The 16,276-nt window shown below is 30.3% G+C and overlaps 1 protein-coding gene across 2 annotated transcripts in view; it reads right to left on the reverse strand.

Moving 5' to 3' along the window:
• The window catches only part of LOC132926601 (pseudouridylate synthase RPUSD2-like), a 422,441-nt gene that overhangs the window by 335,790 nt on the left and 70,375 nt on the right, over positions 1-16,276 (reverse strand). For both annotated transcript variants that reach the window (XM_060990971.1, XM_060990972.1), the window contains exon 2: positions 1,119-1,919. In XM_060990971.1, coding sequence (XP_060846954.1) covers positions 1,119-1,622 — 504 coding nt within the window. In that variant the 5' untranslated portion in view covers positions 1,623-1,919. The remainder of the gene's footprint in view (positions 1-1,118; positions 1,920-16,276) is intronic.

A 16,276-nucleotide genomic window follows, 5' to 3' on the forward strand; every position in this document is an offset into this window, starting at 1 on the left:
AAGTGTTTCACGGCGCGCCTTATTACGATCGGTACGGCGCCGAACTATCATAACAATAATATTATTGTGAAAAGATATGTATATTAACTTACTGACCGCCACCCAACCTTACCCAGGATTAATACATAACGACCAAAATCATTATACGTATATTAAACCATCGCTGTTAAAACATACCATGTCTGGCTTCACTGATTCAGATGATATTGTATGTTGTATACATATTTGCTGAAATTACCGAGCATAATATAACACAACTATACAATATAAGTGTCGCTACAGAGCGTCCTATTTGATTTTTCGTTAAATAAATAAACGATGAGACTAAGCTTTGAAGTCCGTGCCCTAGTCGTGACGAATCATTCGTCTTAAATAATGTTTATATTATATTATTATACTATTGATAATAATTGTGGCGAGAACCGATTAGACAGTGTGATATCCGCTTTCGCCGAAACTGAACAATAACAGCCAACAACAAGCACTACACACATATACACACACACAGACAAATATCGTTGTTTAATCCGTTATTCGTAAATTGCATCGTCCGTCGATTACATTGTTATCGTGCAGCGGACACCGGTGCAACGACGCGACTGCAGCAGTTGTTTTTACTGACAATGAATTTTAATTAACTCTCGTACGATATAGGTACACAATGCATTGCACGTATAATAATATTATAACGTATAACGTGTTATATTGTACATATCGTATTAATTTATTGTTTCATTTTTGATTAGTTCCTTGGACATTCTATTTGATTTTTATATGTGTATGTGTGCGAATCATAAAATAATATTATTCACTAATATAATATAGACTTTCCTATGTGTAATACTATCCGCAGACCATAAATCGGAATAATATACTATAATATGCTAAACGGATGTTTTTTTTACCCATTGGTTCAACACCAAGGACTGTTATATTATGCCGTTAAGACAGAAATAATGAAATAATATGTTCTATATTAATTTTAATATATTTTTCTTTTTTTTTCGGGGTGAGTACGGTGATCGTGGGTGTAAGGGGACACATCACACCGTTGAGCCAGTGCAGGTGTGGGTTGTATTTCATCGAAAATGCTATAGGAGAGGTTTTGAAACGCTTACCTGTAGCTGTGGCAGAGGAGTGAGCTGTTGCTGGTGTTGGAGCTGCTGGTGCTGCTGATGCTGTTGCTGCTGGAGCAACAAGTGCGCGAGATCGTGTTGCTGTTGCTGTTGCTGTTGTTGCTGATGATGGTGGTGGTGCAGCTGATTGAGTAACGCCAAGGCGGCAGCCGCGGCCGTCGTGGCCGAGTGATGGCCAGCCATATGATTCGGGTGCTGCGGTGGCGGCGACGGCTGCAGCGGTTGCGCCGGCATCGCGTTCAGATGATGCGGGTGGTGGTGTGGGTGGTGAGGGTGATGCGGATGGTGTGGGTGATGGTGGTGCGGGTGATGCGGGTGCAGTCCGATGAACGCGATGGGCGCGGCGCCCGGTGTGGCCGGGGCCATCGCGGTTGGCGCCATTGCGGCCAATGCCAACATGTTCTGCGACGGGGCCAGCTGCTGGGGCAGTCCCCAGGGCTGCACGGCCGCGGCGATCCAGTGTGGGTGGGCCACCTGGTGGTGCATGACAGGCGGTGGTGGCTGTACGGCGGTTGGGGCGAACAGGCCGCTGACAGGCCAGACGAGTCGCGGTGGTGATGCGGGGGACGGCAGTTGCGGTCGGTTCAGCACGGCGGCGGCTGTGACTGCGGATGTGCACGACTGCTGGCGCGGCTGTCTGGCTGGCTGACGGCTTTTCCCGGCCACTGTTCGCACCGCAACCCGAACTAGGTCCGGTTAACGCGACGATTGGTGGTCGGGTGGTGCCCGTCGGTCGGTCGGTCGTTTGGTACTGCAGTTGCAGTCGGTCGGCCGATCACCAGTCTAAAAAAAATAAATATAATATATTATATTATTATAGATTAATAATAATATAGTTAAAACTGGTAAATCAATAATACACTGTAATAATTTGAGTCTGTACACAACAAACGTGTAAGAAAAAGATTTTAATTACACGCACGACTAATAAAAATATTATTATTGCACCCGAAAGTGTTATCTGCCGTCTATAATATTATATATTTATACATATGATTCGTTTAGGAAGTGCTATGGCGTATTGGTGAATAACAATAATGCAGCCCCGTACGTACGTACGTGCCGATGTAGATAATTTATACAATAAGAATATTTTGTACCTAAGTATAAAATCACTATATATTATGAAACCTTGATCGACGATCATTTAAATGAGGTTTTAAGTCTGAACTGAGTACATTCGCCGAGGTGAACGGTAAAGACAATAATATAATATTGATGCATTATTTTTGCAGCGTCGTCAGAAAACAATTCGAGTCAAAGCAGCTTGTTTAAAACCATAACATGGTTTATGCAGCAGACACGTCATAATGATATGATATGATGATTATGATGTTAAACAATTGGCGATCGGTGTGAAGTTTATTTTCTTAAATATTTTGAAAAAAATTGAAAACTATCAGTGTATAATAATATAATAAGCTATAAAAATCTGAACCAGAAAGGATACGGATATAATGTGATATATTATAAAGTATTTCCACAAATCGTATTATTGTATGTAGAGAAATAATAAATAAGTAACACATGAAAGAAATTATGAGACGCGTGGTTACACGGATTAAGAAATGAGATAATATCAGAACGATAGGACCTATATAAAGTTCCCAACTGTAAAGGCCGATGAAATTTACGATAGTAATAAAATATGTCAATGAAATTATTGTCTATGATAAAAATAATATCTTTTTTTTGCACTTTACTAATTGTATAATTATTGAATTATTTTATAACTATTAACTATTTCAATTGGTAATATGTGCATTGAATAATATTTGTATTTCAGTATATTATGTTGGTAATGTGTTTTATATATTATCGATATCTAGTAGTACGAAGAGGCTAAAAAACGTTTTCTGTCGACTTTTACAAGCAGACGTATATTCTTATGCCGTACATGTAATTTCGACGTAAAAGACATACATCATACGTATCACGTCTGATATATTTAGATAGATCGATTTGGTTGTAAAACATAATATTATTCCCGACGACATAACGTTTTCAATTCAATTCGAGAATAAATATAGTCTCCCTGCAAGGAGGTAACGCTCTCCGATTGCAGCGGATAGGGCGGTACAGCACCATTACAATAATATTATTATATATTGCAAGCACTCAAATATTATGGAGAATTCGAATTATAATAGGGAAGAATATGGTTAAAAAAAAGAGGAAAAATACATTCATCTCGTCGCTCAAAATCAAAAACGGCATTGTGACTAAAATATAGTATATTAAATTATTATAGAATAAAAGTAGGTATACATGCCAATATGCCAATATTGCATTTTCTACGCAGTTCGACGATGCACATACATTTCCGTATGATAATATATTTTATGTCGATTATGTACGTATGATGTATGATTGTCCGTGTCATCGCGTCGATCGACCAGGCACTCGACATAAGAAATAAATCCTTTTATCATATATTACTACAAAACCCGCCTACTTCTATTATATATCCACATATGTGTGTCGGCGTGTAACGCGAGAGAAAGTTCTTCTGGTTGAAAGTCAAAATATCAAATGTACAGTCACGGCGAATGTCTTCGGTAATGTAATATATATGGTATACTCTCGCGGGATATTCCGTATAGGGTTGTCCCTCCACTATAAGCTTTTTTTCTATTATATAAATGTTTTGAAATATGATTTCGGAAAACTTGATTAATCAATCGTGCACAATTTTTTATGTTTTAGATATTATATTTTGGTTTACTCAAAATGAAAAAAACAATACCATATATTATGTACACATAATACTCGTTATCACGTTCCCTATCATACGGTGTACTGTAGACCTATTGGAGATATAATAGGTTTACATTGAAATAAAACCATTATCCGTGAAATGTTAAAAAAAACATACATCTTAGATAACATTACAATATAAAGTCTTAAATTTTAGATAACTGTTTTAAGGTTAGGTGGGTAAATAGACTGAAAAGTTTCTCGTGAGGACATATTGTATAAGTAGTGTATTATAGATGGGCTGATGAAAATTTAATACGATGACAAACCGCAGTGAAGTTAAACGCTCTCGCTGTTTAGCTGCGTATGAAATGCGAACTATATATAACGATAATAATATCATGGATAAATACCATTTAGGGTTTTACTCATATATTGTGAAGTTATTCGTTTCCGTAAGTCGGGGCCGGTGTCTTAATGAAAAAATATGCATATCGATATATTATATTGTTAAGCATGTGATACCGTAGAAAAAGATTTGTGGTTATCATCAATAATATATATTATAATAATATAACGAATAAATTGCGTTTTTGGTTCTTTACTGGTTGTATTTTTATTTTATTTTTTATCATATAAATAAAGAATATTTTTATTTAAATTGTAATTGCATTATATTTTGTAATACAAGTACAAAATAACTGATACCTCTCTATATTTAGAGATTTGAAGAGATAGGTAAATTGACGATGATAAAAATTATATTTATACATTTAACTACATTTAAAAAATATGTTTTTTTTTTTATTAAAAAATTAATACATTTAAGATTCTATTAATCTAATTATAATTTTGTTATTTAAACGTTATGATTCCCATGACTAATACATAACATGCATAACCTAATATTAAATTATATGGCTTAAAACATTTAATAAAAACGTATATTCATAATAATTAAACCAATGATAAATGAAGTTATTCAATAGAACAAAATAAATGACAAAAAAGATTTGAATCTACAATCATATTAAATCAAACGCGTGAATTTCACATAATGTACCTAATAGAATTATTTCACCCCAAAAATAACGTCACAACCGTAAAATAACAATAACAATAATAATATGTGAATTGTAGTCGTCTATCTGAAGCTGTGGCGTATCTCTGCAATGGTCCGCAGCAGAGTGTAGGAAGGACGGTATAATATTATGTAAAAGCGTATAATAAAATTATATATATAATATATTGTCGATTACAAGCGTCAAACGAGATTTTTTTCGCATATCATTGTACAATTTACATATTATATTATGTTTGGCAGACGTTTATTTATAAAATACGTGTACCCCGAATACACTATGAACGTGCATGTCGTAGTCGTCGTCGTCGTCGTCGTCGTATAATAATAATATATCGTCTGACGCGATAAACGAAATAATATATATAAAAAAAACTGAAAAACAGCATCCGTCCGTCGTCACTGCACGAGTTTTGTGACTTGTATTATGCGAATGCCGTATGTTTTATGTGAGACGCAAACTTTGTGTTAAACACTGTGACAATGCTTGTCCGTCAAGTTTTGATTTAAAATTACATCAGATAAGAGTAATGCAATAGTTTGACCTTCAATTTTAAATCCCTTGCAAAGTGTTACGTATAAATTAATATTAAACATGAGGCGCAAGCAAAGAGGTACATACAGCCGGTACAGGGATATTAATTGTCTGTCACCTTTATAAATATAAGTAGTGGGTAACTAGATCGGTACTGGTTAATTTACTGTTGGTTTGATTAATTATTATAATTCGAACTATAATACAAATTTAACATTGTGAATATTGTTATTAATGAGACAAAATTGTTATTTTTTTTTTGTTTAGTATATTTAAGATGCGGTGAAATATGCCGTAAAAAATGTTGAAACCTCTACAAAAAATGAGTGCTGTGCGCCCTTTACTCGAATTTATGTAGCGCAGATATGCTTCAGCGCAAAAATGGCAATTTTTGATTAATCTCTGCATAGAGTTCATACATACCGGAGGAGCTGATAAACTGTCAACTTTGGAGGGTATTTATATTAAATTATACAGTATAAATATTGGTATAAATTATTGGATTAAGTTATGTTTAAGCACACGTCTTTCTATAAAGCAGCTGATTTACTGAAGTAAACTGAACACGGACTTCACTAATTCACTACACTAAAGAAAAAAGGAACTGACTGATTGCACTGAGAATTGTACACTTAAATCGTAGAGTGTGCAGGGGCGATAACAAGTCAAGTACGTGTATACTGCAGAAAAAAGGCCGGAGGTGGGGGATCTACAATAAAACGTTCATAAATAGGTACTTTATGTTTATACATTTTTCTAAATCCCCAATCAACAGGAATTTTTTTTTCATAGCTCACTTTTGTTAACATCATATTTAATTTTAATGACACATAATTTTTTTTAGAACTTTGATTACGAGTTACGAGTAAAACAGGTGGTTATGAAAATTATATTTCTGCCGAAGTGCCGACCCAATCTGAACCTTGATCAACGCGTGTCTTACTAAAGATACTCTTCTACATACTCTTCCTATTCTTGCATCACTCTGCTGTCTACACCTCCTACTATTTCGATTGCTTCAAAAATGTCTATATTACCTAACATTATTCGTCAGATTAGAAGTTAGTAATGTGTATATTTAAGATTATAGAAAATTAATTTCCCGATTTTACAATTGTGCAGTACATATTTTATAAAATAAAATACTACATATATTATTACAAATTTCTGAAATAAAAAGTAAAGATAATGATTTGAAATTTTAAGTTTTTGGTAATTTTATAAATTCAACATTTAGAGTTATTTCATTACAATAGAAAATAAAAACCCATATTATATGAAAAATACGTGGTGTAACACAATACACAAACGACCAAACTCTAACTGACAAAATAGCACAAGTACAAGGAAAAGATCGAAAAATGCAAAATACAAACACCATAGATGTAGCACTAATAATATATCTAAAACTGGAAAAATTTAAACTCGACATTGATCTTGAGATAACCAACTAGTTAGACATGTAACTAAAAAAATTAGTAATGAAAAAAAATACAGCTAAATTTTATTTCGGACCAATATAAAAATATATTTGTATATTTAGATTCCAAAAATCATATTATTATTTTATAACGCTATTACACATATATAGTATTATACAGTATAGTGGTATATACGTCGCAGTTATCCATCTATTGTAAAATTACTATAAATGTCAGATATTAATAGTTTAGAAAGAACAATAATATATAATTCAATTTAAAATTTACTAAAATGTAAAATAAACTTAGGTACTATAACATATACGTAAAAATATATAAATTAAAGAATAACAATAAAACAAAAATAATAATAACAATAAGTGCACGCTACACAATTTTCGTTTTGTAAACGCAAATTTGCACAACTTCACTTATATTTAGTACATTTTTAAAGCATTAAAGTTCTAGCTTTAACTATATATAATATATAGTACATTATTAAACACTGTTGTAGAGTATGGCAAAGTTATAAAACTCAATGCAATATTTTCGCAATAGATACCTACAACTTTGGCTGTCATCGTATCCACTAATGACTACCTATATATTATATTATATACGATAGACTATAGAGTATAGAAGATGCACTCCATAAAATGAAAATAATTGATCACGTTTTGCCAATTTCTAAACTAGATAAAAACGGGGTTGTGCAGGTATATATTCACTGAAGAGGAAGTACTACAAAAGTCGCTACGTAACAATAATAAAGAAAATCTCCTAATAACTTTATATAAGATTATACTAGAACATTTTAGAACATTTATATATATACATTCACATCCAAGGACGAAGAAGTTTAATTAAAAACTAAGATATTATATATTATAGATATATAGGGTGATTACTGATTTACCAAGCAAGCCATACAACTACGTTTTCATTTAATTATAAATTATTTAAAATATATTTTTCAATTATATTTTCAAATTTTCAAAGTTTTGTGTAATTTAGTAGTATTTTATAATTTTTTTATTGTATGTTCATAAAACAGTTTTAAAATGTTTATGTATATAAATTAAAATTTGAACTATTCTTTTAGAATTATTAAATTTTAAGTACAAAAGACAATATTCTGTATGATAGTTCTTTTTCTTTTTTTTTTTTTTTATTATTATTACAATAAGGTACTCCTAGCTTACGCTATCTATACCTAGAGATGAAAGATAAAAGATCTGATTTAGCAGAAAGTTTATAGTAACTAATTTATTACAATTTTATAATTTGTGAAAATTGTCCGAGTATTATAATAAGAACAACTAAATTAAATATTACACATTTTTATGTTTTATATAAACACTAAATTTGTTAGGTACTATTCTATATAGATATTTAATAACTACAATTAATCGTAAGAATTTAGATTAACACGCAATTTAAAAAAAAAAAAACATTATTTATAAATTGTAGTTATTGACCACAAGTTACTCCTTAAATGGTGTTTATAAAAAAAAAGTACTTGTAAAGAAAAGTATTACTTACATCAATTGTTCGCACGAAGACTATTCTCGGAAAATTATTCGAATACAAAAATTGATGCACATAAATTGTTCGTAAAAAGATAATAATTTAAAATTATTATAAGATACGTAATCTATATGTCAGTGACAACTGACAATATTATTATATATATATATTTAATTGAAATTTAAAGTAATAAGTTTATAATGCATATAATGCATAGGTAGCATACCAAATATTCTTTTTTAGGTTTCCTTATCGGTTGCAGGGCAATTATCCAGCGTAGTGAGTTTGAAAAGAACAATATTATAACGTATGCGTCAAATTGAACTAAATGTTCTTATAAATCCTTTAAATTTTAGTTTTTATATTCTTAATAAATTTAGAAAGACGATAGTTAGCGACGATTTTCCTCTTTTTGACGATGGATTAAGTACAAAAAAAATATTATTGTTTTCGACCAAAAGAGTGGAGTTGATGAAAAATTGCCTTAATTGGTTTTATGATGGAACTATTGCTTGTTCATCTACTTAATCAGTTAAAATAATTATATAATTTATACCATTCACGCTGAACATTATTCAAATGTTATTTCTCTGCTTACATTCTGTTACCCGACAAAAAAAAACTGCATTTTATTTTATTTCGTATGTATTATTTTATTTATCAACTATGTATACGTGTAAAACTATTAGTGAAAAGACTAATTTATCGACATTTAAAAATGTGATCAGCTATGCGAACTTATTTTTAATTAATAATACATGGAATTTGTGAACAATAAAATTGTCGTATTCGAATAATTTCTGTGAAACCATTAGTCGCTCGAACTATTTTTGGCGAATAATTGACGCATATTCACTTGAAAACGGGATTTTAAAGTCGTATATTTGAAAATTCTAAAAATCATATTTTGCGTAAATGCATTATTAAAGGAGTTTAATCGTCCTGTTTTTTTGTAAGTTAGCAGTTTACAGGCATACAATATTTCGCTCATATTATAATATTCTACAAAATAATTTATCGATACATGGAAATACAAAAATAGAACTGAAAATGAGAAGTTTGCTATTCGAAAACATGGTAAACTTAAAGATTCCAAAAACCGTGATTTCGACGAACGCATTAAAATAAATAATAAATACGATTACAATCATGTTTCCTGCGAATCGTCCAACTTAGGTAGGTATATCGAAGAATAGAGCTAAGATTAAAAACAAACCTATGGAACTACGCCTAAACGTGTGGTTGCGCAAATCGCGATTACGATTTCAAAAATCGTACCTAAATAATGTAATATTATATTATAATATATGCAAATACGCAATAATCGCTTGTACAGTGATATTAATGATACAATTATAAAATATGAAAAAATAATACAAAAAATAATCAAATAAAATGCGCATAGTGTAATACTAATGCCCGATTATAAGATTAATCTATGATAATACGGTGGTTATATTTATAATATTATATCATAATGTACGGGATTACGAAGATAATAATATATAATGTGCAGTGCACTAAGCATAAATAAAACATAGTCAGGGTATATGATAATTGATAACCCATTACACATGCGTATATTATGTACCAGGTGATCTATTTGAGTGTCTATACATTACACACATATTATTTCAAAAAGTTTTAACTTAAAAAAAAAAATATATATTTTTCTTAAATAAAATTTCAATATCAATTTTGTTGCAAAAACAATTAACAATTAATTTACTTTGTTGAATATTAAAAATGCACATTATTTCTATGTTCCAAATCAGAATATTTTTCAGAGTAATTCGAATTTAAATAAGTCATAATGAAAATTAATTTTCGAGCAATGAGTAGCTTATAAAAGTAATAACAATAAGGAATTGAACAATTTAAAACTTTTAAAAACTTAGAAATTATGAATGCGAACGTTTAAATTGTATCACTCTGTGGCCTGTAAGGCTGTATAATATTATATTATTATGTGTAACATATTGTCTAATAATATGATATTGTCATTATCGCACGTAATGGTTTCGCGTCGGAAAAGCAAGACCATTGGTGTTTTTTTTTTCATATTTTTTCCTCACCGACCCTAAACGCGTAATCAGAGAACTTGATTTATCGCAGTTTACCTGGCGCGGATGTGCATGTACATTTTATTATAATAAAACACACACGCACAAGCAAACCTATATTATTAACGTCTATACCACAGCCGTATGTTTAATGACGCGTGCTCAAACATAATAATATATTATAATAAGTATATAATACTCTACACGAGAGAGTATATTGTATTATTATTAATATTATTATTCGTGGAGGAAAAAAAGGGGGGTACCAGAGAGTCTTTAGCGCCCCTAGAAATTTATCCCGCAGTTCTTAATTTATACACAATATTCAAGTATTGTGTTTTTCATTGTTAAAAAGCATTATTGTAGCATTTATGTATTGAAATATTTTATTTTAGAAATTTTCAATGATTATAGACTATGCTTTGGGAATTCCCTACAAAAGAGCTTATTTTAGCTTATGTAATTTACTTCAAATCGCTGTCACAATTCCTGTAAGTTTGATGACCAACAATAGTAGTTATTTTATTAAGTATACGCGGTTATTCAAAAATTTGTTGAGGACGAGTATGTCATAAGTAATAACAATAATAACTCACAAAAACGATTCCCAGGTTTATCTATTTTAGTTATTATTTAGTAATAGAAAAACAGTATTGTAAAATACTAAAATGGTTTATTATTTTCAGCGAAATAGAAAACAACACAGAAGTTCAGTCGACCACGGAAGACTCAAGGAACACAAAATATTAAACATTTTGTAAAATTATTTATTTTATTTTTTATTTATATCAATAGTTATTACGATATATATTAAAAACAATTGTATTTGTACCTACTTGCCGCTTAAAAAATAAAATAATGTACATATTTTACGTCAAGAGTGTACTCGTAAATACTATAAATGACATTAAAACTTCCGTGACGTACCGATTGGCCGACAAGTCAATTCGCTGATACATCATTTTGCCTACATTCAAAATCCGATACACACATTACATTTAGTTCAAAATGAATTATACATAAAAATATATATTATTTTTTATTACTTTAAATTATTTGTTTAAATAATAAACATTGTTCTAGTCAACTATCAGTTATATATATATATATATATAAAAATACCGAACCTTACGAGTTTTCTGTTTTATAAATGAAAATGAAACATTATTGTGTCCAAATATTCCAAATCGTACCAAAAATTATTTGAAACGTTATAAGAAAAAAATTTATCATATTATGTCATTCGACATTATGAATACTATAACTATTGGACATTGGTACACTCATACACTGTATTGACTTTTGAATACCTACCTATCTGATGAACGTTTAATATTATTATCATTTTAATTTGTCGCTCCACCCAAATACGAGTACATAATTGATGTGTAATCACTAATCATTGTAATCTGCTTTTACTATATTATTATTTTGTACAGACAAGCTGTGTTCAGATCATTGTATGCCATGTAACATAAAACATGCTTTTAGACAGAAAAAAGTACCATTTTTAACGTGTCTTTCAAATTTTGTTGTTACAGTTTTCTGAGGCTGAGTACAAAAATTCAAACTGAATATAATACTATGTCGGGTAAAATATGTATGAATAATAGTGAGCTATTATGATTTATGGCATATGTGACTTTAGTAGACTTTTGGTTCATTCAATTTTAGTGAACCATTAAATTGTTCAGTTTCTGAATGTAATACGGTATTAATAATATTATAAATTCTAAGTTTTAATTGAAATTTTCAAACTTTTATGCTCTGTCCATTTCTTATGTTAAGTGTTTTTACCCACAGCAATATTATTATAAATTGGGTATATCACTACAACTGAATATTATAATATTTCTCTACAACGTATTGTGTTTGATGAACACTATAATTATGAAATTGGATATTGCAGTACATTTTTCGGGAACTTTATATATGGCTCGTTGTTGCTCTATAGATTTACTTTATTAGTTGTGTACAGTTCGGCAACATCGCATAAAAATAAAATGAGTGGGGTCGTGTTATAAAAAAGGCGCTGACGATTGGAACCGTACTCAATCGGATTCTATAATAATATACCCGTTTTGACAATCCTTGCGGTGAAGATCGACATATACGGGTAGACAGCGGTCTTCGTCCTCCTATAGTGTCATCGTGTCATTGAATTATATAAGTTTAGGGGACTTGCCGATTTCGGCGACTTTATCTTTGAATTGATATTATAAAATTTCGTTTGCAGCCACGACTGAAGAATGAAAACTTTTCACGGACCACCGCGTCCGCCAAACGTTTCCTCCGATTAATTCCCGTATACCCACTGCGGTATACAATATTAAATATAGCCATACCCAACCTATATATAATATAATATAAAGGGTGCTTTATTGACTATTCTTGGGACCGTTCTGCACGATAATGCACTGTACCATGTGTTGGAATCGACCGACTGGTACACTTACGCAGTAAGACCGGCAGAAATATACTTTATCATTATAATATATTGTACTATTGTTGCAAAGCGCTAATAATGCAATACGTATCGGAATAGCATAAAGGGTGATGAATCAAACATACGAATTGCGTACTCTATTTTTATTAATTAATAATGCATTTATTGAAAATCTGATATTTATAGAACTTTTAAATAGTTTAATGATTATCTTATGGGAGTATAGACTTCCGTTTTTCAAATGAAAACCTCCCTTTTTTACAGTAGCCTATTTAGTGGATAATTGTTATATCAATTCTGAGTTATTATATTTTGTATACTGTCCCAAGTGTAAGAAATACTAGATTTTATATTATATTTATATGTATTTAATATTTTTTACTATTATTCTTAATAATTTATTATTATTATTTAAATAATTAATTCAAAAATTTTAATAACTGATAAACTACACGTTCAAATTTAAAATTAGGTAAATATAATTTTTTTTATTTATAATTACTAAATAAATTAGAGTGAAAAGAGGGGAGAGGTACTTATTTGAAAAAAAGAAGTTTGTATCATCCCAGAACAAAAAGGGTTTCCATTCCTTAAGTAGCACAAAAAAATCTGAATTTGAATATATATATATATATACATAGAATTCATGATTGCAAAGTGGCCGACTAGTTTTATAAACATGCTCAAAATAAATATAAAGTATGTATGCGCAAATCAGCTGTACATAGTAAATTGTTATTATTATAATAAAATAAAATTGTATTATAAAAAAAAAAAGAAAGAAAAGAAAAATTAATATATAATATATTATAGTGATATGTATTCATGTATTTGTGTACCAAATAATTTAAACGCATTTAACAACAATAATTAAAAAAACGTATGAAAGTTAGAGTACAATACCTTTCTGTCCGATAGTTAGTTAAGTCAATACCACTGATGAGCTACTTTAAAAATTGGACGTGGACAATGGACAGATGCACATATTTATATACCTACTAAAACACCTCTGTCTCAAACGATGCCAATGAAAGAACTCGGAATTGTTGTTAAAATAAAATAAATAAATATATATTATTTTTGAGTTCCGCGAAACGGATGTTTTCAATATATATTAAACAACTACTACTCGTGTGCGATTACAGTGTGAAAAATACACTTGGATAAACAGTCGGCACGAGTAATCTAAACACCGCGACGGACTGGCGGTAGAAAACGGAAATAATTCTAAACAAACTCGCAGCCGAAAAGATTCTGAACCGTCAAGTCCCGAACGTAAAAAAAAAACGGTGACGTTAATATTATGGTCGCGTTTCTGATTATTTACATTATGGTATCATATGAATATAGTACCTAGTGCAGCTGATATGCATGCGCCTATATAGTGACAATAATAATTAATAACCGTATACGATATGCATAATAATAATATAATCATTATGATTTAAGCCTTCACACACGTGACAGAAGGGGGTGGGGTAGCGTTTCACAGTTCACTATTATACAATATAAATACGTCGAGTATTTTTATCGTTTTATTATTTTATTTATTAACGAACAAACAACATAATATTAATATGATAACGCGTACCTTATATCATAGTGAATATAAGCATACATTTGTCGGGGGAAAAAAATCGGTGGACGGGCGTGCTGTAAAATATAATATTATCGAAATTACTACGAAGTTAACAGTCGCATTATACTACTGCGTACGAAATTACCGACTTTGATTCCCGGAAAGCCAAATGCGAATCGCATGAAAAAGCGTATTCATAATACTTATGCATCACGTCGTGCGCCATGAATAAAATCGTAATTGCACTCCGGTGGTCGGGTGGCGTTGCGCCGTTGCAGCAGGTCCTACCTACCTACAAAATATAATGTAGTTCGTACGTGGTATTAATATGATATATATTGCATGTCGCCGTGCACGGAGCATATTATTTTTATTATTATCGCCATATACCTTTCCCCCGTAATAATATATTTTTTTTTTCATATAATATTATCACATTAAACCCATATTTTAATAGCGATGTATGTAACTGGTAAGCAGTGCTGCGCGTGACGCGCACTCGTCAATAATAATATGTTTATAATATTAGTATGTTCTATATATAATATGACTATATTATTGACTAATAAGTGTTATCATTATAATTATTATAATAATAGGTGGGTTGTATTGTGCCCATACGCTATTTGCTAGTAAATAATTTGCACAAAAATTAACTCAAAATAATATATACAACGTGTCTTATTTACATCAACATTTTTGAAATTCGTTTGTATATTCCACCGTCTCAGGTAATAACAAATATTAATTATATAATTTGCAACAAAATTCAAATCGATTCTAATAAACGATAGTACTTTCGATGAGTGTGGTAGGTATATTGAGATATGAGAAGCTAATAACATAGAATATCCCATTTTAGATTCTGTGAAGTTATTTTACTAACATATTCACATCACACACCCTTTTACGACAATACGTCAGTATTGAATTTAAAACTACCTAATAACAATAATAGGTATATCTAAGAAAAACATATATATTATTATAATAATTAACAATATAACAAATTCATTGTTTTCATCAACAATAAATTAATACATTTTTAATACTGTTGAATAACATCACTACGGGCACTACGGCGGATCGTTAATTTTCGGTGGTAAAATTTAGTAATTACAAACTCCGATAATATTGTGACGTATGGTAGAAAGAATATCAGTATTAACTGCGGTACCTAAAAACCAACTAAATATATATACACAAGTACCTTACTCAACCTATATCAACGAAAGAGGATCGTTCATAAAAATAGTAGTCAGATCCATGTTCTTGTAATTTATTTTGTTATCACTGATAACTTTTCACATTCAACTATTCAAGTAAACAGGATTTATGTATAAAATCTTACACTATAGTTAAAATTTGTATAGAATTATAATTATATCTAGTGGTAATTTATCTGCAAATAGTTGTAACAATTGGTATATTTCTTTAAGCCTTGCGATAAACACAAATATATTTAAATTCAATCACATTTCTGCTATGGAATTGTACGTAGATACAAATTAAACAATAAAAAGTTTCCTATTAAAACTTGAGAGATATTTACCCGTTGAATGTATAGCAAAATTAAATTAGTCAATTCAAAATAGCAATAGACAAAGGGATAAAGAAACTTACCAAAATGAATTATAGGTTCTACATAATAAGTAAGCTGCAGTAAATGCAGAATATTAATTACAAACAACAAATAGTATTATTATATTTAGTTTTATAAATTATCATCAATCAAACAAAAGTATCACAAGTCATTGTTTTAATTATTTTCTTTTTAAAGTTCAAAAGGAG

Source organism: Rhopalosiphum padi, chromosome 3, assembly GCF_020882245.1.
Source record: "Rhopalosiphum padi isolate XX-2018 chromosome 3, ASM2088224v1, whole genome shotgun sequence".
Classification (NCBI taxonomy): Eukaryota; Metazoa; Arthropoda; class Insecta; order Hemiptera; family Aphididae; genus Rhopalosiphum; species Rhopalosiphum padi.